The sequence below is a fragment of the Jaculus jaculus genome, chromosome 9, assembly GCF_020740685.1.
Source record: "Jaculus jaculus isolate mJacJac1 chromosome 9, mJacJac1.mat.Y.cur, whole genome shotgun sequence".
In the NCBI taxonomy this organism is placed as follows: Eukaryota; Metazoa; Chordata; class Mammalia; order Rodentia; family Dipodidae; genus Jaculus; species Jaculus jaculus.
The window spans coordinates 94,445,584-94,470,834 of NC_059110.1; the positions used below are offsets into that span (position 1 = coordinate 94,445,584).

A 25,251-nucleotide genomic window follows, 5' to 3' on the forward strand; every position below is an offset into this window, starting at 1 on the left:
ACAAGGAAATTAAGAGATATATAGGGCTGGAGAGATGGCTTAGTGGTTAAGCGCTTGCCTGTGAAGCCTAAGGACCCCGGTTCGAGGCTCAGTTCCCCAGGTCCCACGTTAGCCAGATGCACAAGGGGGCGCACGCGTCTGGAGTTCGTTTGCAGAGGCTGGAAGCCCTGGCGCGCCCATTCTCTCTTTCCCTCTGTCTTTCTCTCTGTGTCTGTCGCTCTCAAATAAATAAATAAAAAATTAAAAAAAAAGAGAGATATATAAATCACCCATGGAATCATAATTAATACAGCTAGCCACTAATTCATTTCTTCTTTTATTAAAGAACTTATTCCTGAGCATAGTGATACATGCCTCTAATCTTAGAAATTGGGAGGTGGACACAGGTAGATCAGGAATACAAGATCATCCTGAAATATGTAATGAACTCATAGCTGAAGCTACGTCACACTCTGTCTCAAAAATAATTTTTTTAAAGACTATGTTATTCAGTAGGATCAAAAACTAAAACCACCTTTAATCCCAGCACTCGGGAGGCAGAGGTAGGAGGATTGCCATGAGTTCAAGGTCACCCTGAGATGACAGAGTTAATTCCAGGTCAGCCTGGACCAGAGTGAGACCCTACCTCGAAAAACCAAAAAAAAAAAAACTAAAACCATTAAATATATGCCATAAAATCATGGTCTTATATGACTAGGTTTTTTTGAAGTGCTGGGTATTAAACCTACCACCTCATGAATGCAAGGGTAAGTACTGTGCTACATCCCTAGACCAAGACCAGTCTTTGACCAACTAGTGTATATAAGTCAGGCATAGTGATGTTTGCCTATAATCTCAACACTGAGAAGGTTTAAGCAAGAGGATTACCATGAGTTTGAAGCCAACCAAGAAAAAAGGGAAGAGGTGTTGGTAGAACATATTAACAATAGAAGACATGGTGACTTAAGTAGTTAGCCACTGCTTATATGCATAGATTGAATCGCTGCATTTTACAACTTAAAATGCAGCAGGATTCAGGTATACTGTGCTACTGATTAAGAAATGCCACAAGCAGAGAGGAGGAGGGGGAGGGAGAGAATTTAATCAAGTCAACTTTAGAAAATGTCTTGAGGGGGCTGGAGACATGACTCAGCAGTTAAAGGCACTTGGTTGCAAAACCTGCCAACGTGGGTTCAGTTCCCCAGTTGCCACATAAAGGTAGATGCACAAAGTAGCACATGTGTCTGGAGTTTGTTTGTTGCAGCAGGAGTCCCAGGTGTGCCCTTCCCCCCTACACATGCCATCTCTCCCTCTCTCAAATAATTTTTTTTTCTCAATTTTTATTAACATTTTCCATGATTATAAAAAATATCCCATGGTAATACCCTCCCTCTCCCCCCTTTTCCCTTTGAAATTCCATTCTCCATCATATCCCCACCTTATCTCAATCAGTCTCTCTTTTATTTTGATAAAATCTTTTCCTCCTCTTATGTTGGTCTTGTGTAGGTAGTGTCGATCACTGTGAGGTCATGGATATCCGGGCTATTCTATGTCTGGAGGGAGCATGTTGTAAGGAGTCCTACCCTTCCTTTGGCTCTTACATTCTTTTTGCCACCTCTTCACATTAGACCCTGTGCCTTGGGAGGTGTGGTCGAGATGTTACTCAGTACTCCAGTCACTTCTTTCCAGCACTATGATACCTTCTGAGTCATCCCAAGGTCACTGCCATCTGAAAAAGAGAAGATTCTCTACCCAAAGTGAGAGTAGCATTAATATAACGGTATGAATATTAAGAGAAGTGCATACTGGGCAGTTTAATAAGCATAGTATATACACTTATCCACGCATCAGCAGATGTTACACCCCTAGGGCTCATGACTACCCCTGTTTTAAGTTTTCAGTATCAGTGATGTATTCCCCCCCATGGAGTGGGCCTCCAGTCCAACTGGAGGGCAGTTGGTCTCCACCATGACAGACATGCCACTATTACACCTGTTGGCTCGTTTGGCCTGGCTGGCCAATTATAAGGCTTGCAGTGTCCACTGTTGAGTATCTTCACTGGTGATTTCTCTTTCTCCCTTTGGATTACATGCAGAATGGCTTCTTCCAGCTTTCTGTCAGCTGATCTACATGGAAGAAGTTATCAGCTCAGTTCCAACAGGATTTTTCAGTGGCCTTGCAGCCCAATATGTGGAGTCTTCAGCAATAGGGTCTTACCATCTATTCCTGATGCGAAACCAAGGGCTTCAGCAATAGCCTATAATGTTTTGGGGGCATCAGGGACCTCCCTGGCCAACTACTCACTGGAAGGTATTCCATCCCTGGCACTGAAAATTTTCTAACAGTGATCTATGGCTCCTGGGTGTTCCATTGTCCAAACCAGAGGATTCCATATGATTTATTTGCATCCTCTTAGATTTTGATTAGCCCTTCCTCCACCTTTCCTTTACTCAGTCTCTTCCCTTGACCTCACTTTGGGCCTTTTCACCCCCGTTAATCTATTCTTCTACTTACATATATACAATACCAACCTATTAACCTCCTGCCTTCCTTTCTCTTCCCTTTATATATCCTTTTTAACTTACTGGTCTCTGCTACTGAGTTTTTTTTAAAAAAGAAAGAAAATGTCTTGAAACCTTAAATACAGAGTGTGAGTACATTTTTCTCAGCAAACTATTGCTGACCTATCCCTCATGTGCCTTTTTTTTTTTTTTTTTTTTTTATTGTTGTTGGTTTTTCAAGGTAGGGCTGACCTGGAATTCACTATGGAGTCTCAGGGTGGCCTCGAACTCACAGAGATCCTCCTACCTGTGTTTCCCGAGTGCTGGGATTAAAGGCGTGCACCACCACGCCGGGCTCATGTGCCTTCTTATGGCACTGGTAACATAGTACTATAACTTGTTTTGGTTGTTAGTACAAAGTTACTTTATAAAATCATTTTTATGAAGAGATTGTCTAGATTGTTTGAAATTCTGTAAATACCTAGTATAAGTAAGCAATACCCTCCATTTTTACTAAAATAGCGATCTTTGGGCTGGCTTTATCTAATTTAAAAATAGCAGAATAAAAGAAGTAATTCTGTGTAAACTAAATGTACATGTACATGTCAGTCCAATTGGCTATTGTAGAAAATACTCCTTTTTGTGAAGCCTGAAATCCCTGCCTTTTATTAAGAGACGGTCTTACTTTGTAGCTCAGTTTGATCTGGAACATACCTTTTTGCCCAAGCTGGCCTCAAACTCTAATCCTTTTACCTCAGTATCCCAAGTGCTGGGATTACTATCACAAGCCACCATACTGAGCCCCTGATACCTTTTTGATTTACTTCCTCAAATTGTGTAAGAGAGCATTTATAACTATTTTAAAGGAAAACTGTACATTAAAAAAATAGATTAAAGAAGACATTTCATAAAACTTGAAAATCGTGATGATGTTGCTGAAATAAAAAGTCTTTATAAGCAAGACTTAATAAAACTTTCTGGGTACTCACTTGAAGCTGTGTCTATATAAGATATTTCATGAGCATATCGTACTTGAGATTATTACTGTCAGGGATTTTAAAAAATGCTATTTTACAGACTTAGAGAACATAGGTGATTAGTGCAAGATCACTCAGCTGTTACTTTGGAGCTACTGCTTCATCTTTTGCCTAATTCATTTATAATTGTCCCTGTTTTCTTCAATGCCTTTTTAAAAATATTTTTTATTTATTTATTTGAGACAGACAGAGTGTGTGGGCACACCAGGGTCTTCAGCCACTGCAAACAAACTCCAGATGCATGTGCCAACACCTTGTGCATCTGACTTACATGAGTCCTGTGGAATCGAACCTGGGTCCTTTGCCTTTGCAGGCAGGCGCCTTAACTGTTAAGCCATTCCTCCAGCCCTTCAGTGCCTTTCTTAGCAATCTTAATAAAACTAACGTTTCTTACATAGAAAAGTCTCCATAGTTATGTTCCTCCTCTCATTTTTACACATGATTATGGTAAGAACTATAAGTCTAACATAGTGATCAGCCTGAAAGTCCAGATCTCTTCTAGAAACAAAGTGGGCCTCTCCTATAATTCAGAGCAAGGTTCAGTGGGGGTAAGCATCTTAGCAGACCCTCAGTTCCACATCTGAACTGAATGATCTGCCATTTGTGACCATGAAGCCCAACTAGAATAGACAATGGTTCCCTCTCCCCTAATCAACATATAAGGCAGGAGGGGGGTTGTTATAATTTGCTTGTTTTTGTGATTCAGGGCCTTGTACATCTTAGGCAGGTATTCTACCACTGAGCTATACTTATAGTCCCCTAGGAGGTCTTGAAATAAGCAAGCATTCCCATTTTGAAATTAATTCTATAGTTTTAAGTCATTATTGTTGAAGTAAGAATTATAAAATAATTTAGGCATATATGGTTAAAATCTTGATGAAACTAGAAATTTCCCTTGGAAACTTCATTAAAATTTGAGTACCAAGTATACTGGTACATGTCTATAATCCCAGCATTTTTTAAAACATTTTATTTATTTATCTCAGAGAGAGGGAAAGAGAAGAAGAGAGAAGAGAATGGGCACACCAGGGCATCCAGCCACTGCAAATGAACTCCAGATGCATGTACCACTTTGTGTATCTGGCTTATGTGGGTCCTGGGAAATAGAACCTGGGTCCTTTGGCTTTGTAGGCAAGTGCCTTAACTGCTAAACCATCCCTCCAGTCCAATCCTAGTATTTTAAGAGACTGATTGAGGCAGGAACACCAAGAGTTCAAAACTAGCCTGGATGAAATCACAGGAGCTTGTCTCAAAAATATCTATATGTATGTATGTTTGTATGTGTGTATACATATACATATACGCATATATACACACACATACATATCATATCATATCATGCCTTTAATCTTAGTACTTGGAAAGCAGAGTTAGAATGACCAGTGTGAATTTGAAGCCAGCCTGGGACTATAGAGTAAGTTCCAGGTCAGCCTTACCTTGAAAAAAAAAACAAAAAATAAAAAAACTGAACCCTTCTTTCATGAGATGAAAGATGAACATGTATAGGTAAGCATTTTCATATTCATTATTAATAAGACACACAGAATAAAATGAAATTTATGATAAACTAAGTTTTCTGGGGTTTTGGATAATATTTTTTTATTGACTCCCTAGTAATTCATCCTGCTGTCTATGTGCAGCTAACATTCGCTCCCAAATCTGGGGACTTCAGATTTTAATTTAGTGGAAGTGTTAAAGAAACCAGATGATTCTCTGTGATAAGTTAAAGCAGATATCTTCTAGGTGAAAAGTTAAAGTCATTTATTAGAGAAGATAGTGCCATGATATTCTTCAAACTGACGCTCAACACGAGACCAGAATCTAAACGATCGGCTTTGGGCTCACGATGGAGAGATAATTTTGAAATGGATGATCACATTTTACACTGGGGCCATAGAGGCAAGGAATGTAGAACACAGTAATTACAAGTTTAGCCTTGATAAAACACTCTCCATCCTGTTTAAGTCAGCAGAGGTTAGCTTGCTCAGATCTCCACTTTTAATTGGTTTTGGATTTGAGGTTTTAGGGGGTGGAGGGCCATGTTCAAATTAAACGAGTCACTGAGAAACCGTGAGCTGAGAGGGCAGACAAGAGACAGTTATTTGCAGAAGCTTTTATGGCCACTTGGTTAAGCAGTTATACCTGTAGAACAAAAAAGTTGTCTTAAGCTAGGATTGTTGAGAGTTATATGTCCTGCCAGTGAAGGAAATTCTGTGTAGTAGGGAGTTAATGGTGTTAAACGTGTGCATCTTAGCCACTGCATTTTTGCTGTGTCCAGGGTATGTAATCATGGCTCTTTCTTGTAGAAGGGTAATACTTTGTCAGTTACAAATAAAGTGGATCTATGGTGCTGCTTTCCTGGTGGCAGAGAAACTGAATCTGTCAGTTTTCCTCCAAGTTTGGGTCTTCATCTGATCATTCATGTTTATTGTTTGGCTGCTTTCTTCTTTCCATTAAAAATATTAGTGGAATCAAACAATTATAAGGCAAGTTTTAAAATAGAATTAGACATTTAAAAAAATCTTTAATGACTTGGCTGCCTTTTGACAAATGTATGTGGTGTATTAAAAAAAGCCAAGTTATTTATTTAAAGGCAGGCAAACTCTGCTAGCTGAACCCCATCGTTTAACAATAAATGATGCTTTTGCTGATAAATGATTCTCTTTATATGGAATAGCAAATGAAACAGGATGATGTTGGAGGCAGATGAACATTCCATTGCCTAATGCTTCTATCTCTTCTTATATGGCTAAAACAACTCCCCCAATGGAGAACCCCCCCCAATCCACCTAAGATTTATCAGTTCAATGCATCATAAGTAGATTGTGCTTATTCTTTCTTTTTCTTTTTTTAGCCCAGAAAGGCCAGTGGTTGAGTGGATTTTTTGACTATGGCTCCTTCTCAGAGATCATGCAGCCCTGGGCACAGACTGTGGTGGTTGGTAGAGCCAGGTAAGCGCTCTTTTGGTTTGGAAGTGCTTGTTCCTCCCAAGTAAAAGTAATAAAGGAAAGGAGCTCTGGCTATATAGATTTTTAACCAATAAAGCTCTTTGTCTAAATTTTCTAGGAGTTGGATTATAGCCAAACCCATAGCAGCCTGATGGTTCCCTGTGGTCTTTTAGTGTGTCAGGCCCATGGTGTGTTTAATCTGAAAGCTGATGTTAACGGTGTGTTCTTTTTGTACTACTGCAAGAAAATCTGTGGAGACTACAAAGCCTAGCTACCAGTCATTTCCCCTCCCCCAAAGACCACTTTCTGTCAGAAGCAGGTATCACCTGGTTCTCCACGTACCCTCAGAGTTTCTTTCTGGCATCAAGATTACTGAAGTGTTTAGTACTGTGTTGGATTATAATCAGATTTGAATCCCCCCAAAAGACAAAAGAATTACTAGAAACAGAAACGAGTAAAATCAGCTGGTCTAGGTTGCTAGGATTCCTCTTATTTTTCAAGTGGGAAATTGAAATGTCTATTAAATTTTAATACCTACTCTAAGAAGTGCTTTACTCCACAGCAAGCTCTGTGCAAAATAATCTGCAGCTCTGGCTATAACAAGCACCTCCCATGGCTGATGTTAATCTAGGTCTGCACTGCAGAGACCTGCTACCCGACGGTCTGCATGAGGGGCTCACCTTCCTTTCGGGGGCAATCAGTTTTTCTTATCTTGTTGAAAAGAGGCACCTGCTCAAGATTCTCCAACATGCCACATCAGTTTGAGATTTAGATTCTAGCCTTGAAAAATAATTGTAGGCTTTGTGGTTGTCTCAGTACAGCAGGTCAACATGCCCCCTGTAGCCAGTGACAAGGAACCATCAGATGGCAAATCCCACAGGCAGGGTCCTCCATAGTGACACTGACTAGGAGTCAGGTGACCTAGAGTCAGCTAAGACAGAAACTTTCAGAACCTAGCTGCTTTTTTTCTTTCAAGTCTCAGCTCTTTTGCCTCACTATAGTCTTCTGGATCCCTATGAGAATTACTTTGTGTGGATAAAATTCCTTCTGAGAACTAGAATCTGTCTTACCAGGACCTATCAGCTAGCTACAAACTCCTCGTAGTACACTAGTGTACTTCAGTTTTCCTGTCTATAAAATATATGACAGACTTTAAGCCTTCCAAAGGCAAACTTTTGTTAAAGTCTTTAGTATTTTCTCATGGGCTAGAAGAGAACTATGCTTTACCTTATGACTGGAAGAATAGGGATTACTCTGCAAACAGTAACAGTCAAGTGGGACTTTGATTAGCTCTGCTATTGTTTATTCCGGCACTCGCTCTGAGTCTTTTCTTTCCATCTGATGAGTTCTGGGCTTCTTACTCCACATGCACATGCTCACAAGTATATAAAGCACAAATGGAGCTAGCTTCTTTCAAAAGCAGTGGCATTTCAAGAAATAAATATAAATGTATTCTTCTGGGATTGTTACTGTAAGTGCTGCCAAAACTCATCTTTGGTATGTATGTTTGGAATATGTGTGCTATTGGCTGTAAATTGTCTTTTATTATTCCATGGCACCTTGTCCAGGGACACACTATAAAACAAGATGTAGCATCTTCATGTGCTAGCCTGATAAAATTTATATGAAGTATAATAGAAAACAGAAGTTGTTCTGAGCTGTTTTCAAGTTCAATAAATAACTGTAATACTCGGATAAAGATGTTCTTTATTAGGTCACATGGGCCCTAATATATAAGTTATAAGTTACCGATTTAGGGTGGCTTTTGCAATTACAAGTTTCCAGTTGGATTGTTAATCATTGTGAACAGAAATATTTCTAAACCCTCTTGTGTAGCTCCTGCTTGTTGTCTGGTTGTCTAGAGGGCTTTTGATTCTGATTCAATGCAGGCAAGTGACAAGGGGGTGGTGGGTGGTCTCCATTCAGCCAGAGTTAGGTCTCTTGTGATGAAAAGAATCTATTTCCCATAGCCAATGTAACAGCCAAAGACCATCCTTCATGTAAAAGTTTGTTACACAGATGCTATAGGGAATGAGAGACTATAACCCATCCCAACCCCAGCTCAAAGGAATGTAACAGGAATGAAGATTGAATGACATTTTCCAGAGTAAGGACCCACCGTACACTTTCCACCTGCTTCTTTGTCTTTCTTTCTTCCTCCCTTTTTTTCTGATTTGTTCCAGGAATTCCCTAAGGACCAGTTTAGGAGCTTGTTATGAAGTATAACTGTGAGGCTTCAAGCCCCTGAAAGTTTTTTTTTTTTTAATTAACGTGGCTTTGAAATTTTATATATATATATATATATATATATATATATATATATATATATATATTTATATATATATATATATATTTATATATAAAACATATATTATAAATATGTTTTATATATATAACATATTTATAAATATGTTTCTGATTGGATTTCACCAAGATTATTACTAAACATGTCCATATCTCATTGTTTTCCAATAAAAGAAAGTCAAGGGCCTACCTACTCTTGGTACATTTTTTTCCATCTTCTTCATGGTATACCTACAAACTCCCCTTTCATACATTCAATGGTAAGACATACTGTATGCCCAAGTTTTACTTGGGAACAATATTATTGCTATTCTACTTTTAAGAAAAAAAAAACCTCCAGTTCTATTTCCAAAAAGCCAGCAGTCATGGAAAGTGACTGAGCCTCAGGCTTCTGCCTTTTATTTCCCACCATCTTCATCAAGAGTTGATTGAGAGCAAACTGAGAAGTTTCTTTTGGCAACTACAGAAGTAGATGTGCTTGGGCACTAGGCTGTTGAGTATAAATGTAGGAGCTCCTCAAATACAACCCTTAGTTTGGATTTATCCTTTCGGGAGCATTTTAGAATATGAGTGATTGTAAGAGTGGTTTTCCACGAAGCTTTTCAAGTAAATACTAAACCCGTTGAGTCGCATGCTTAACCCCTAGAAGAGTCAGTCTCCCCTGCTGCACTTACTTCATTCACCCCACCACCACCATTCGTATCAATGTGGGATTGGAAAATAAATGACTACTTCTAATCTTTTTTTTTCTAAGGTAGGGTCTCTAGCTCAGGCTGACCTGGAATTCACTATATATTCTCAGGGTGGCCTCGAACTCTCAGCGATCCTCCTACCTCTGCCTCCTGAGTGTTGGGATTAAAGGCGTGCGCCACCACACCCGGCTAACTACTTCTAATCTTGACATGCATTGGGTTCTTATGTGGCTCATTTTTTTTTTTTTTTAATCAGGTTAGGAGGAATACCTGTGGGAGTAGTTGCTGTAGAAACCCGAACAGTAGAACTAAGTATCCCAGCTGATCCTGCAAACCTGGATTCTGAAGCCAAGGTAGGCCCCTCAAGTGTACTGTGTACCTATACTGGAGTTTGTTTTCCTTGCAGGACTTGTGAATGTATGAAGGCCATTGCAAACAACTGGAGTTTTAGAGGGAAGGGTGGCTGCAACCTTGAGTGGTTTCAGACTGTTTTGGGATCACTTGCAAGAGGATTCTAAGTGAACTAAAAGTAAAGTTCTGTCTGAAAAATTAAATAGGTCTTCAAAGTGTATTTTGCAATGCTAAGTTAGAGCATCGCAAAAGGTGGTCTTTAAAACATGGATTGCATTTACATACCCTGACACCATTTAGAAAGCAAGGATCCAGGGAGACAGCAAAGGAGGAATGACTCACTAGTGTCAGTGTTTGTTTGCTGATTAACTGTGGCACCAACAAGGCTGTATTACACAGAGTTTAAAGGACTTGGAGTTGGTTTACTTTAGAGAGGATTGTGATTGAGTCTTTAAAGTTGTCTTTGGGAAGTTAGCAAGCATTCCTAGGAATCCATTTTCCCATTAGAATCAGTTACACTTTATCCTTTTGCTTCAGAGTTGTGTTATAAGCAGTACCCCTCCCCCGCTAAAAAAGAAAGTTTTACAGGACCAAAGATCATTTCTTCTTCCCTTCAAAGATGATCCTCTTGAATAACACTTTTTGTTTATTTGATTTGATCTTGAGTTAGTTTTTTGTTTCTTTGTTTTGTTTTGTTTTGGTTTGGGTTGGTTTTTTTGAGGTAGAGACTCACTCAAGCCCAGGCTGACATGGACTTCACTATGTAATCTCAGAGTGGCTTCAAACTCAAAGCAATCCTTTTACCTCTGCCTCCCAAGTGCTAGGATTAAAAGCATGCGCCACCACTCCCAAATGTGAGTTAGTTTTTTGTTTTGTTTTGTTTTGTTTTGTTTTTCAAGGTAGGGTCTTACTCCAGTCCAGGCTGACCTGGAATTTACTATGCAGTCACAGGGTGGCCTTGAACTCATTGCGATTCTCCTACCTCTGCCTCCCGAGTGCTGGGATTAAAGGTGTGCACCACCATGCCCGGCTTGAGTTAGTTTTTTTTTAATAATATCTTGTTCATTTTGGAGAGGTTCTCCATCAAACTGTTGCTAATGGCTCTTCTTTGGCATTCCCCCACAGATAATCCAGCAGGCTGGCCAAGTTTGGTTCCCAGACTCTGCTTTTAAGACCTATCAGGCTATCAAGGACTTCAACCGTGAAGGTCTACCTCTGATGGTCTTTGCCAACTGGAGAGGCTTCTCTGGTGGGATGAAAGGTGACTGGTGGGCTGGGAATATAGCTAAGTGATCAAGCACTTGCCTACCTTCCATGAGGCCCTAGATTTAATTCCCAGCACCATGAAAGAAAAAAAAAAAAATGTGACTGGCTTGGTGTGGGCTGGAAGGGCATCGGTGATCGCTGGGGCAGGGGCTAGGAAGGAGGAATAAAAGGTAGGTGGGATGATGTAAGTAATATGGAGCCTGTTCTTCATTCTACTCAAAGATTCTATAGTGAAATTAGCACTGACTAGAAGAAAATGAACAAATTCTATACCAGAGGCTGTTTGTAGTGGCAATTGGTGATATGATTTATTATTATCCACTAGCAGCCTAGGGCCTGTGTCTCTAGCAGATTAGACCATTATTATAGAGGCTCTATTCCATGCTATGGGAATTGCTTAGTGATTGGGCAGCCCGTCACCATTAACTAAGAGTCCTCCATGAGCAAAGCCACTGGACAGTCCAGGGAGAGCCAAAAGAAACAAGTTCCACCTCTTTCAAGGCCAGAGTCTGCAAGCTTGGAGGCCGTTGGAGTATTCTGACCGGTGTAAATCTCATTCACCTTAAGATTCTGACTGAGGGAAATAGGAGGAGCTGATGTGTTAGTGTGATAAGAGAGTGCTAAGGACACACAAGATGTGAAGTAATGAGCCCTGTAAGAGCAAGAGCAACCCTACTTTTTAAGTGAGGAACACCCCTTACTGTAGGTTATTAGCCATGTGGAGAGAGGTATCCAAAGTATTTGCCAATGATTTTCTTTTCCTGCCTAGGAGGAGCCCTATGTTGCCAGAATGCCAGGCCTCCCTAGCAAATGAACATTATTGATTTATTTTTCTTTTCCCTCTTCCTTCTCTTCCTCTCCTTCTAGCTATAAAGGCCATGTTTGCTACAGAACTAGCACATCTTGTACTTTCCTTGGGGGAGATGGGCTATGCACATAACTTGATGCTTCTATACTTAAAAAATTTTTTTGTGTTTATTTATTTGAGAGCAACAGAGAGAGAGAGAGAACGAGGCAGACAGATAGAGAATGGGCGTGCCAGGGCCTCCATCCACTGCCAACGAACTCCAGATGCATGCGCCCCCTTGTGTATCTGGCTTACATGGGTCCTGAGGAATCGAGCCTCAAACTAGGGTCCTTAGGCTTCACAGGCAAGTGCTTAACCGCTAAGCCATCTCTCCAGCCCTTCTATACTTTTTTTAACTGTGAAGGTAAATTTATTTTTAGCCAAAATAATATATCTATGGAAATTCCATGAGGAAAATGAGAGTCTAGGTTAAGTCAATCTATACATTGTTATTGAGGTCCTGTGTGCAGTAACTAACTATGTTAGCTACCTCAGAAGAACAAAATCAAGGACAGACAAACATTGCCTCAAATAGTCAAGAACCAGGCACAATGGTAAAGCTGTAATATACAGACAAATACTAAGAGATTCCAAAGAGGAAGACACTACTTCGAAGCTGAGGATTGAGAGGGAAATTAGCACTCCTTTCATTCTTAGAGGTGAGGTTTATTTAGCATTAGATTTCACTTGATCCCAGTTCTTTTACTGTAAGTTTATGCTTGGACCTGAGAGAATTCTGTGCTGTTGCTCCTTAGTGGCCTCCCTGAAAGGCATTTTCCCTGGGACACTTGAGAGGAGTCAACCTGGCTATTTTACCTAGATGTTAGAGTTCATGGCTGGGAATGTAGCTCAGTGGTAGAGTACCTATCTAGCCTGCATGAAGGTCCTAGGTTCAATCCCCACTACCACCAAAAATAAAAATAAAGGCCTGGAGAAGATGGCTTAGCAGTTAAGCTATTTGCCTGCAAAGCCAAAGGACCCAGTTCAATTCTCCAGGTCCCATGTAAGCTAGATGCACAATGTGGTACATGCATCTGGAGTTCGGTTGCAGTGGCTAGGGTCCCTGATGCACGTAGTCTCTCTCCTCTTTCTCTCCTTTCTCTCTCTCTGTCCCTCTCTCTCTCAAATAAATAAATAAATAAAATTTAAAAATAAAAATAAGGCCAGGAGTGGTGGCACTCATCTTTAATTCCAGTACTTGGGAGGCAGAGGTAGTTGGAGCACCGTGAGTTCGAGGCCACCCTGAGACTACAGAGTGAATTCCAGGTCAGCCTGGACTAGAGTGAGACCCTACCTCAAAAACCCCCAAAAATAAATAAGTAAGTAAAGAAAGAAAGAAGAAAAATAAAGTAGAATTCAAAGATGTCAGACTTCTAGTAAAAACTTCATGGGGGGGTCGGGGCTGGAGGAATGTCTTAATGGTTAAGGTGTTTGCCTACAAAGCCAAAGGACCCAGGTTCGATTCCCCAGGACTCACATTAGCCAGATGCACTGTTTGCAGTAGCTGGAGTCCCTGGTACGCCCATTCTCTCCCTCTTCCTCTCCCTCTCTCTTTCTCTGATAAATAAATAAATAAGTAGATAAATAAAAATATTAAGAAAAAAAAGCTTCATGAGGCTGGAGAGATAGCTTAGTGGTTAAGGCACTTGTCTGCAAAGCCAAAGGACCCGGGTTCAATTCTTCAATACCCACATAAAACCAGATGTACAAGATGGTGTATGTGTCTGGAGTTTACTTGCAGTAGCTAGAAGTCCTGGAGTGCCCATTCTCTCCATACCACTCCCCTCTCTGCCCCTCTCTTTCAAATAAATAAAATATTTTTTAAAAAAACTTCAAGCTGGTGTGGTGGTACACGCTTTTAATCCCAGCACTCAGGAAGCAGACGTAGGAGAATTTATGTGAGTTCAAGGCCACCCTGAAACTACATAGTGAATTCCAGGTCAGCCTGAGCTAGACCAAGACACTACCTCGAAAAACAAAAAACAAACAAAAAGTCAGTTCTGCTGCCTATATTTTGGCTTAGTTCCAGATCAGCTACTAACCTTGTAACTTTAAGGGCAGCAGGAATAAATCTAAACATGGTGGCTGATGTCTTTAATTCCCACACTTAGGAGTCTTCAAGAAGGAAGATTGCCATGAGTTCTAGGTCAGCCTGAGCGAGAATGAGACCTTACCTCAAAAAAAAAAAAAGCCGGGCATGGTGGTGTATGACTTAAATCCCAGCACTTGGGAAGCAGAGGTAGGAGGATCGCTGTGGGTTCGAGGCCACCCTGAGACTACACTAGAGTGAGACCCTACCTCCAGGGGAGGGGGAGAGAACAGTAGTAGTCAATGCTTGTAATCCTTGTAATCCCAGAACTCAGGAGGCAGAGGCAAGTGAGTTTGAAACTAAGCTGGGTTGCATAGTAAGACCCTATCTCTGAAATAGAGGCAGAGAGGAAGGGAGATGAAAGTGGCATATGCCTGTAATTCCAGCACCGGGGAAGCAGAAATAGAAGGATCCTCAGGGTTTACTGTCTGGCTAAACTAATCAAATCAGTGGGTTCTGGGTTCAGTCAAAGGCCCTGTCCCAAAAATTAAGATGGAGAGTAGTCGAGAAATATAGCTGATATTGGCCTCTGACCTTCACATGCACACTCATACAAGAACACATGACCACACACATAGAAAGAGTATTTCACCAAACACTCTGGTAACCATTTTCCTCATATATTTTAGATAATCACAGCAAGCAACTTAGGTTATATTATTGTGCCTGTATTTTACATGAATTGGGGCTTATAGTGAGCAAATTTTCTAAAAATAATTTGGCTAAAAGATTACAGAGTTGAGAGAGAGAGATAGATCTGCATCTGGCTGATCCTAGAGCCAAGGACCAGAACCTGGTCAGCTTGGAGCAACCCTGGAAAGGAATACTGAGGTTTCTGAGAACATTTTCATTCACCCTCTTCCCCTTCCTTTGGAGATGTCATTGGTTTTTATTTATATGAAGAAATTTTTTTTCTAGAGCTTAGAAATTTTTCCTTCCAGCATGAATTTCCTAGTAAATTCAAGACTACCCCAGGACATAGTGAGACTTTGATTCAAAAAAAAAAAAAAAAAAAAGTATGTTGAACTGTGGTAAAATATACATAAAAATGTATCTTTACCTATTTATAAGAATTCATTTCATTACCATTAAATATATTCACTGTATTGGGTAACAATCAGTATTGTCTTTATCCCAGTTTTTTTTTTAATCATCTACAACTTAAACCCTGGACTTAATTAAATAATAATTGCCCATGCCTTCTTCCCTCCCATTTCTAGTCAAAGTGAGTTATTAGCTGGATGTAGTCCAGGACAAGATTCTTTCTTCTGAATTTTGGTGTTGATGCATGCATGTACACATCACATAAGACAACCTTTAGGGAAGTTAGAGATCTGTGGGAAAGTAGGAGGGGAAAAATAGTGTCTTTCGTATTTACACACAGCTCAGGATGTTTCCTTCATATTATCTCATGTAAAGGGACCTAAACTGAGAGCCTCTTGTCATTCTCCACATCCCTTGGGGAGATGTTTGCAGTTTTGGTTTCAATACTGGCTGGGGATTATACAGGGAGGGAAAATAAACAATTATGCCATCCCTCAGTGCACACAAACACACAGCCAGGAGCCGACTGCACTGTGGGTAAAATGACTCCAAAATTGTGTGTAATGAGTAGGAAAAGATTAGAGACAGCTCTTGCTATGCTGAAAATTGACATTAGTGGAGGGAAAAAAAAAAGTCTTTACTAGTCGGCCTAGGAGGTCTAATTCAAGCAGTAAAAAATATAAATAAATAAATAAATAAAAGCTTGTCAAGATGGTAGTGGTGCTTTTTTCCAATGAGCTCTATCTGGCCGGAAGGCTATTCAGCATAATGCAAAATTAAATTATAAAATCTGGCTGAATATTTAGATGGAAGAGCCATTTGGAAGCAGTTTATTTAGACGAACCGGCAATGACCCACAACAGGGAGACATCAAGCGTGAAATTTACTAGAAATTAGCACCAGGGTCCCAGCCTCAGCATGAATAGCTTGATAGGATGCAAATCCCAGTGATATTAAGCCGCCTCACTGCTGGTGCTATAGGGTCACTCTTAGTTGGCTTTTCATGTTATACTTATTATTTTTTCCTGGGACAGGTTATAAATAACAATAAAAATGCATTTATTGAAAACTTTTAACTGGAATGAAAGTCTATTTTAAAGTCTCTGATTACTTGGATGTTGAAATACAGTATCTGCTGACCATAACTGAACTCATGAGAGAAATTATATTTTTGTGGCTTGTGTGTACCTAATGTTTACCTTAGCTCCTACCAGATAATCTTGCCCAAGCCAATAAGATCTGTTCCAGTTTCAAGAGTGTGGGGCACTGTGAAAACACTGTCAGCCACCCTGCTTCCTTGTCTGGTACATGTGGCTGCCACAGTTTATCTATGTTGTATAACAATGAAGGCCCTAGGCAAGGTTGATGCCTGGGTCCTGGCTGGGAGCACACTTCACAGGCTGTGTGTGATCACCATTCATGCAGATGTACTTTATCCTGAAGGCTAGAAAGCCTGCCTCTCCAGTGAAGAGCCTATCAGTATTTTCCATTTCCTGTTGCATTTCTCAGGAGCTGAGAAATGACACCATATGCATGGCTTTAAATTTCCCTACATCAATTCTAGTGTCAACCCTGGGGGATTCCCCTCCCCTAGACCCTTCCTGCTACTCTTGCCTTTGCCTGCCTGCCCATCCGTCTGTCTGTCTGTCTATCATCTTATCTCTATCTCCCTCCCTCTCTCTCTCTCTAATATGATGGGGTTCCAGACAATTGTATGTCAGATTATTTCCAAATGTTTCAACCTGACTTTCAAAGTACTTGGTTCAGGGCAGTCAAAATTCAGTAAGAGCATATTGATTATAAATTCGTATTTTAATAGCCTTCTTTTGGGGTGTCCTGATGGTTGGATTGTGGACCTATGGGTGTTCCAGGGTAGATGGAGGTATTATTTCAGTCCCTGGCATGTCAGCTTTAAAGACACCTGAAGCTCCTTTTCTACCTTCAGTCTTAGAACCTAACAATAAACTTGTTTGTCAGCAAGATCCAAGCCCTTTGTGTAGCTGTTATTGTCATCAATAGAATTTCTGACATCTCTGAACATAACAGAAATCTGGGCAACATTAAGAAGGGTTAGACCATTTAATGGGGTCTCTTTTCTGGTTTTATTTTAGCCATTCCATGGGAAGTTGGCAGTTATCATCTGGCTCTCTCTCCTAACCATAAGAATGGTGATAAGTAATATGAGGGAGTGGAATGTGGACTTTAGAACCAAAAAGATCTAAATTTGAAGCTGATTGTAATAGTGATAGTACATGCTTATAATCTCAGCACTGAGGAGGCCCAGGCAGGAGGATCACAAGTTAAAGGCCAGCCTGGGTTTTGAGACCCTATCTCAAAAAATGACACACAAATCTGGATTTGAGTATTATCCCTGCCACTAACTCTCATTTAACTAAGCTGCCATTTATGTACCTGTAACTTGGCTATATCAAGATGATAGTATGATGATTAAGTGATTTCTGTGTATGTGTGTGTGTGCATACTTGTGTGTGAGAGAGATCACAGGCATGCACATACACACACATGTCCTGATTACTGGTGCAAAGTAAACTACTCAGTTATAAAAGGAAAAGTCAAAGTCTACTTCACAAAAATGAAAAATGTGTGCACACTCAACTTCATTTCTATATAACATGAAGTCAGGGTTTTTTGTTTGTTTGTTTGTTTGTTTGTTTTGGTTTTTCAAGGTAGGATCTCACTCTAGCCCAGGCTGACCTGGAATTCACTATGGAGTCTCAGGGTGGCCTCGAACTCATGGCAATCTTCCTACCTCTGCCTCCCGAGTGCTGGGATTAAAGGCGTGCATCACCACGCCCGGCTTAGGAACAGCAGCAGGTTTTGTTTTGTTTTGTTTTGTTTTTGTTGTTGTTATTTTTATTAAATGTATGAAAATACATTGTAAGTAAGGCATTGCCCGTTGGAAAGTTAGATCTGTTAATGATAGATAATACAGAGACAAACAAACAAAAGTGAATAAAGAGACTGGAAATTTTGTCTTCACTTACCTGTAACTTTTTTTTTTCAGGTAGAATGACTTTGTGTATTGCTTACTGTGGTTTTGTTTTTAAATTCTATCAACACTCCCCCTCCCCTTTTTTTCTGTACATAATACCAGCAAGGGCCACTCCTTTCTGTTACTTGTTATGAAAGTGTACTCGTGGCAGCACTGAAAAATGTACTGCTAATTACACAATTACTTTATTATGTAGCACTGGTTAAAATATCCACTAAAGAATTAATTTAGTTAAAATAATTTGAACTAAGCAATTATTTTCATAACCACAGAATTAGCGTAAAATGCTTATAGTCCTTTATTCCCACTCTTCATACAGCAGTTGTATAATTAGCAGTAAATTTTTTTGGTCTTTGCTTTCCTCCCAAAGGAATGAATGTCTTCACACTGATCATATATACATAGCATGTGACCATACACATTCTGCAAGTAGGGTATGTTTCTTGGGGCAACTTGGAATTTCTGAAGTCTTTTCAGATCAGCCAGGTTGGGACAATGGATGGGAAAGGCATGTGCCTTGCAGTAAACTGCTCATGCATGGTCTGTATTTAGAGCCATCTTTACTCTGAAGAAGGTGGCAGTTTGATTTGCCAATAACTACAATGAAAGCAGTTTCTATCTGGTTTGCTCTGAACTTCCTGAAAAATGCTTCTTTGCTTTGGATTTCCAGAATTGATTTATTCCAAATTGAGATCTTTTTGATAGGAAAAGTTTGAACTCAGTGGAACCTGTTATTTAGAAAGGATTATTGTACCTCTACTGTAACTCAGTACTCACTAAACTTCTCAAATCATAAACTTAAAACTTTGGTGATGTTTAAACTTCAGGAAGCCAGGATGTAGGAAAAAGTCCATAAACAGTTGGACAATAACTGATCCAGCTTTTCAAGGGCTCTGTTTATTCACCAGGCATCTTCTTCACACTAATGTTTGCCTTTGGGAGATTACTAAGTCTGCTCTTTCCTCTTCATGTGGCTGAGATTTTGTGTGTCTGTCAGTCAGTCAGTCTCTCTCTCATTGGTATCCTGTAACTATTAAACAATTTATTTTTCTTTTTAAAAAATATTTTTAATTTATTTATTTGAGAGGAAGAGAGGCAGATAGGGAAAGAATGAGCATGCCAGGGCCTTCAGCCATGCAAATGAACTCCAGATGCATGCACTACTTTGTGCATCTGGCTTACATGGGTCCTGGGGAATCGAACCTGGGTCATTTTGCTTTGCAGGCAAATGACTTAATCACTAAGCCATCCCTCCCTTCCCCAATTTATTTTTCTTATTGGATGCTTTCTTCACTCATTCAGCACCTCCTTTTTTAGCACTGTGTTCCAGGCACCGGGCAGGCAGGTGGGTATGCAAAGATGAAAGATCCAGTTTTGATTTAATTGTATTTTATCTATTTATTTAAGAGAGAGAGAGAGAGAGAAAATGGGCATACCAGGGCCTCCAGCCACTGCAAACAAACTCCAGATGCATGCGCTCCCTTGTGCATCTGGCTTACATGGGCCCTGGAGAATTGAACCAGGTTCCTTTGGCTTTGCAGGCAAATGCCTTAACCACTAAGCCATCTCTCCAGCCCTTACTTATTTTTATGAACTTATTTATTTTTGAGACAGGGTCTTTCTTTGTAGCTCAAATTGATCTGACACTTTCTCTGTAATCCAGACTTGCCTCCCAATTCACAATCCTCCTCCTACCTCAGTGCTACAAGTACTAGAGTTCTGGGTGTGCCCTACCATGCCTGGTTCCAATTTTTAAAGATAAAAATTTGGGATGGTCCAGTACCATTAGCTGTATATCTTAAGAATTCATATGTTACAAGTCATGAGATGGCCAGGTGTGGTGACGCACACCTTTAATCCCAGCACTTGGGAGGCAGAGGTGGGAGGATCGTTGTGAGTTCAAGGCCATCCTGAGACTACAGAGTGAAAGCCTGGGCTAGAGTGAGCCCCTACCTCGAAAAACAAAACAAAAAGAAAAAGAAAAAAAGAATCATGAGATGGCTTAGTAGCTAAGGCACTTGCCTGCAAAGCCAAAGGACCCAGGTTTGATTCCACAGTACCAGATGGACAAGGTGGCAAATGCTTCTGGAGTACGTTTACAGTAGCTGGAGGCTTTGGCATGCCCATTCCCCCCTCAAATAAATAAAAATAAAATATTTTAAGAATCATGAAAGGAGTTAAAAAGAGCTAGAATAGTCCTTCAGAAAACAATATAGTTTGAGAGATTGCATATTTACATGAATAATATTCACTGTAGAGCAAGTATGAATTAATGTGGTGAAACCTGAATTCAAACATTCCGAGAGGATAGAAAATGGATATTTGAGGGCATGCACACTGTCTTATCAAAGATAGTGTTGTTGGGGTGGAGAGATGGCTTAGCGGTTAAGTGCTTGCCTGCGAAGCCTAAGGACCCCGGTTCGAGGCTCGGTTCCCCAGGTCCCACGTTAGCCAGATGCACAAGGGGCGCACGTGTCTGGAGTTCATTTGCAGAGGCTGGAAGCCCTGGCGCGCCCATTCTCTCTCTCTCTCCCTCTATCTGTCTTTCTCTGTGTGTCTGTCACTCTCAAATAAATAAAATAAAATAAAATAAATAAATAATTTTAAAAAAAGATAGTGTTGCTTTTTATTTATTTTCTTTTGTGGGGGGGTTGAAGTAGGGTCTCACTCTAGCTAAGGCTGACCTGGAATTTACTATGTAGTCTCAGAGTGGCCTTGAACTCACAGTGATCCTCCTACCTCTGCCTCCCAAGTGCTGGGATTAAAGGCGTGTCCTACCACACCCAGCCTCTCTCATGCTTTCGAAGATTCTCTAGAATCATAAGTGGGGTACAGATAGAGCCACCAATCTCTTTAGCCCTTGGGGTGGCCACACAGGATCTGTGGTAGCTCAGCTCTTAAGACCTGTCACCTCTGGCTATGAGCAGCTCTGTGGAAATCTAGTTTCCATACAATTTTATTTTTTGTGTGTCCCATAATGTTGAAGGTATGTTTGATCACTTCTAACTTGTCTCGTTCTCTGTAGATATGTATGACCAAGTACTGAAGTTTGGTGCTTACATCGTGGACAGCTTGCGGGAATGCTCCCAACCTGTCATGGTTTACATTCCTCCCCAGGCAGAGCTGCGGGGTGGCTCCTGGGTTGTGATAGACCCCACCATCAATCCCCGACACATGGAGATGTATGCTGACCGAGAAAGCAGGTAGCGTGTCTTCCTTATTTTCATTCACTGCCTCTAGGGACCCCTCTAGCTATTGGTTTTCTCCCTTTGAACATAATAGCCAAGACAACTTCATTTGAATCTTGTCTGTTCCCAAAAGACTCCAAGGTGAGAAAAATAGGCTTTTTTTTTTTTAATTATTTATGAGAGAGAAAGAGAGAATGGGTACTCTAGGGCCTCTAGCCACTGCATGCAAACTCCAGACACATGTGCCCCCTTGCGCATCTAGCTTACGTGAGTCCTCGGGAATCAAACCCACGTCCTTAGGCTTCACAGGCAATTGCCATAACCACTAAGCCATTTCCCCAGTCCCAAAAATAGGCTTTTTAAATAGTGTCTTGCTGACATCCAGAAAACAGACTGGAATTAAACTTTCTCAGTATGAACCCCACACAGATTCTTTCACCATAAAGTCCTCTCTTCCAGGCCACCTCCATGTGCAGAAAGATCACTCTGTCCCATTTGTCACTCAGATGTACTTGATGACCATCTCTTTCTTAGTTGTGTGGCACAAGGAACATTACAAAAAAGGGGGCGGCCAGGCATAGTGGCATGCGCCTTTAATCTTAGCACTCAAGAGGCAGAGGTAGGAGGATCACTGTGAGTTTGAGGTCTGCCTGAGCTAGAGTGAGACCCTACCTTGAAATACCAAAGGGAAAAAAAAAAAAAAGAACTAGAGAGATGGCTTAGCAGTTAAGACATTTGCCTGTGAAGCCTAAGGACCCAGGTTCAATTCCCCAGGGCCCACATAAGCCTGAGGCACAAGAGCATATGCATCTGGAGATAGTTTATGCATCTGGAGATAGTTTGCAGTAGCTAGAGGCCCTGCCATGCCTCCCTTCCCCCCCCCTCTCCCTCTTTTTAAATTATTTAAAAGAATTTTTTTTAAGTTGGTAGAGTTGTAGGGCTTTAATCCAGTGACTGGAAAATCTTGGAACAGTCTTTGGCCTTCCTGGGATGCTTCTATTGAATGAGCTGGCTGGTGACTGATGTGCACCACAGCACCCACGTTCTGTGACTCCAGACCAAACTTCTGCTTTTTGTTGGAGCCCCAGGTTTTGCTCTGGCATTCTAAGAGGCTAAAGAAAGTGTTAAAAGACAGCTAAGAGATAAGAGGTTTGTAGGAAGGTGGTACCTAAAACTATATAAATGAAGCAAATGAATCCTAGCATTGTTCCATAACAAGTGCTCAACACTTCCTGAGACTGTAAACTGGATGTTGCCTTTGCACCTCACTATATCCCATCATTTATTGGAGCACCTACCTGTTTATTTTCCCTAAAACTATATATGTCTCTCTTTTAAAAGCTGCTAAGGAGAGTCCAGTAATTTTACTGTCAAATCCCTAGGCTGACATTTTATATTAAGGAATTGTTGATTTTCATGTCCTAAGTTAGTCCCAGATCTCATATCAGATCAGAGAGAATTCCTCTGCAATTGTTGGGATCAGATCTAGTTCTGCCACTTGTAGATTTGGAAATGTCTCTTACTTCCTGCACCTTACTTTTCTCTCCTGTAAATGGGTATAGTAATAGTGCCTAGTAGTTAGTCACTGGTAATGGGATTATTGTAAGCACTTGGAAAAATACCATGTACATAGTAGGTATTAGCTATAATTTTTTTTTTAAATACTTGTGTTTAGAGCAAAGGTTCTGGTATTAGAGCATCACTGGTATTCACCACAAGCAACCCTGAGACCTTTGCTTTGCCAGCTCCCATAGCAGTGGGCAGCATATTTTTCCTGCTGCTTGGCTAGTCTAGTATGTCAGTCCAAGTCCTACCAGTAGACTGACAGCTGTGGTATAGGACAATAAACACCAAGTCCTCACTTGTACAGCCTAAGAGCTAAAGGTGACTCATCTACCACTGTGCCCACATTTTTTTTTTTCTCCAAAAAATAATGTGATTCTTGTCACCCTTATCAGCTGTAGGTGGTGGAATCTGTTTTCTTCCTTTGAGATGGAAGTCGACTGGTGTGGTAATGAGAATTATTTTAATTGCTTTTTGCCAGACCTTTCTCATACCTCACTTAGATGTGTCTATGGTGCCTGCTTTTCTCCCCAGGGTGACTTCTGTGAATCATGGGTGGGCAAAACAATAATGAAGCTATTTCCTGGTCCACAAATTGTAACTGGCCTCATTCTGTTGTCTTCTTTCTTTTAAAGTACCTTTATTTCTGTTTTGTTTTGTTTTCTTTCTTTGATCCAGGGGATCCGTTCTGGAGCCAGAAGGGACAGTAGAAATCAAATTCCGCAAAAAGGATCTGGTGAAAACCATGCGCCGGGTAGATCCAGTCTACATCAGCTTGGCTGAGCGATTGGGTATGTCTGCTTGTCCTCCTGGCAAATCAATGAGCCATTCAGCTGATTTGTAATGAGTGCATTCATAGGCCAGGGAAGGAGGCACTGAAGCATTTGATCAAATTCATGATAATCTTTATTTACTGTCCTCTATATGGTAAGAACCCTGGTAGGATGAAATAGTGTGTGCACTAGGAGGAAAGCAAGAATCACTTGATTTTTCTTGTATTTCCTTAAAGTACAAATTTCCCACCTTTCTGGGAGATTCTTACAGAGAATGATTAGCTAGAAGCTGCTTCAGGTAGGCCAGCCAGACAGAAAATATGCAAGAGTTAAATACATCTTATTTCTGAAGCTTGTGTCTTTGGACAAGCTATCTCATTTCTGGGTATGTGAGAGTCAGTGTCATGTTATAGAAATGCTGGAGTCTCTACCCACACAATTTTCTGGGGGTCATCTTGAGCTAAAGAAATAGAAATAAAGATTATGCCTTGTGTGCTTCCTAATAGTGGCTGTAGCAACAATAGCCTTGGGAGCATTCATACTTGATGTGTCCAGCCATTACTGTGTTGCTCATTTGTTTTCAGAGCTTTTGAAAGGCTCTTGTGATTTGAACATAAGACTAAACTGTGGGAGCGAAACACTAACTTTGGCCAGGCGTGGTGGCACATGCTTCCAATCCCAGCACTCAGGAGGCAGAGGTAGGAGGATCGCCATGAGTTTGAGGCCACTCTGAGACACCATAGTGAATTCCAGATCAGCCTGGGATAGAGCAAGACTTTACCTTGAGAAAAAAAAAAAATTGAAACACTAGCTTTCTGCCCAGTCTCTCATTGAGCCCTGTACTATGTCAGTAAAGATAATTGCTTAGAATTCTTTCATTAATTTTGTTGTTTTTGTTTTTTCTTTTCTAAAGGGGCAGCTAGGTCATCTTCAAAAGATAGTGAAACTCAAGCCTGGCCTTTAATCCCAACACCCTGGAGGCTAAGGTTGGAGAATCACTGTTAGTTCCAAGCTAACCTAAGACTACCAAGTGAGCTCCAAGTCCCCATGGGTTAGAGTGAGACCCTGCCTCACAAAAAAAAAAAAAAAAAAAAAAAAAAAAAAAACTTTAAAAAGAGGGCTAGGGAGATGACTCAGCAGTTAAAGATGGCACTTGCTTGCCCAGATTCAACTCCCCAGCACCCATGTAAAGCCAGACACAAAAAATGGTACATGCTTCTGACATTTGTTGCAGCAGCAAGTATGCCCCCCCCACACACACATGTGCAGATAAATAAAAATATTTTTTAAAATTTTTATTTATTTATTTGAGAGCGACAGACACAGAGAGAAAGACAGATAGAGGGAGAGAGAGAGAATGAGCGCACCAGGGCTTCCAGCCTCTGCAAACGAACTCCAGACGTGTGCGCCCCCTTGTGCATCTGGCTAATGTGGGACCTGGGGAACTGAGCCTCGAACTGGGGTCCTTAGGCTTCACAGGCAAGCGCTTAACCGCTAAGCCATCTCTCCAGCCCAAATAAAAATATTTTTTAAAGAGGTAGTAAAAGTCAATAAATAGAATTAAAAAGAAATGCTAGTTCATTTATGTTTTATGAGTAATTTGAGCTGACTGGTGGCGCGTGCATGCCTTTAACTTCAGGCAGAGGTAGGAGGATC

General features: G+C 40.7%; 1 protein-coding gene across 4 annotated transcripts in view; it reads left to right on the forward strand.

The window, feature by feature from the left end:
- Acaca (acetyl-CoA carboxylase alpha) overlaps positions 1-25,251 on the forward strand; it is a 334,197-nt gene that overhangs the window by 285,321 nt on the left and 23,625 nt on the right. For all 4 annotated transcript variants that reach the window (XM_045158041.1, XM_045158040.1, XM_004664543.3 and 1 more), the window contains 5 exons: positions 6,372-6,468; positions 9,718-9,814; positions 10,938-11,073; positions 21,097-21,274; positions 23,501-23,613. In XM_045158041.1, the coding sequence (XP_045013976.1) occupies positions 6,372-6,468; positions 9,718-9,814; positions 10,938-11,073; positions 21,097-21,274; positions 23,501-23,613 (621 nt within the window). The remainder of the gene's footprint in view (positions 1-6,371; positions 6,469-9,717; positions 9,815-10,937; positions 11,074-21,096; positions 21,275-23,500; positions 23,614-25,251) is intronic.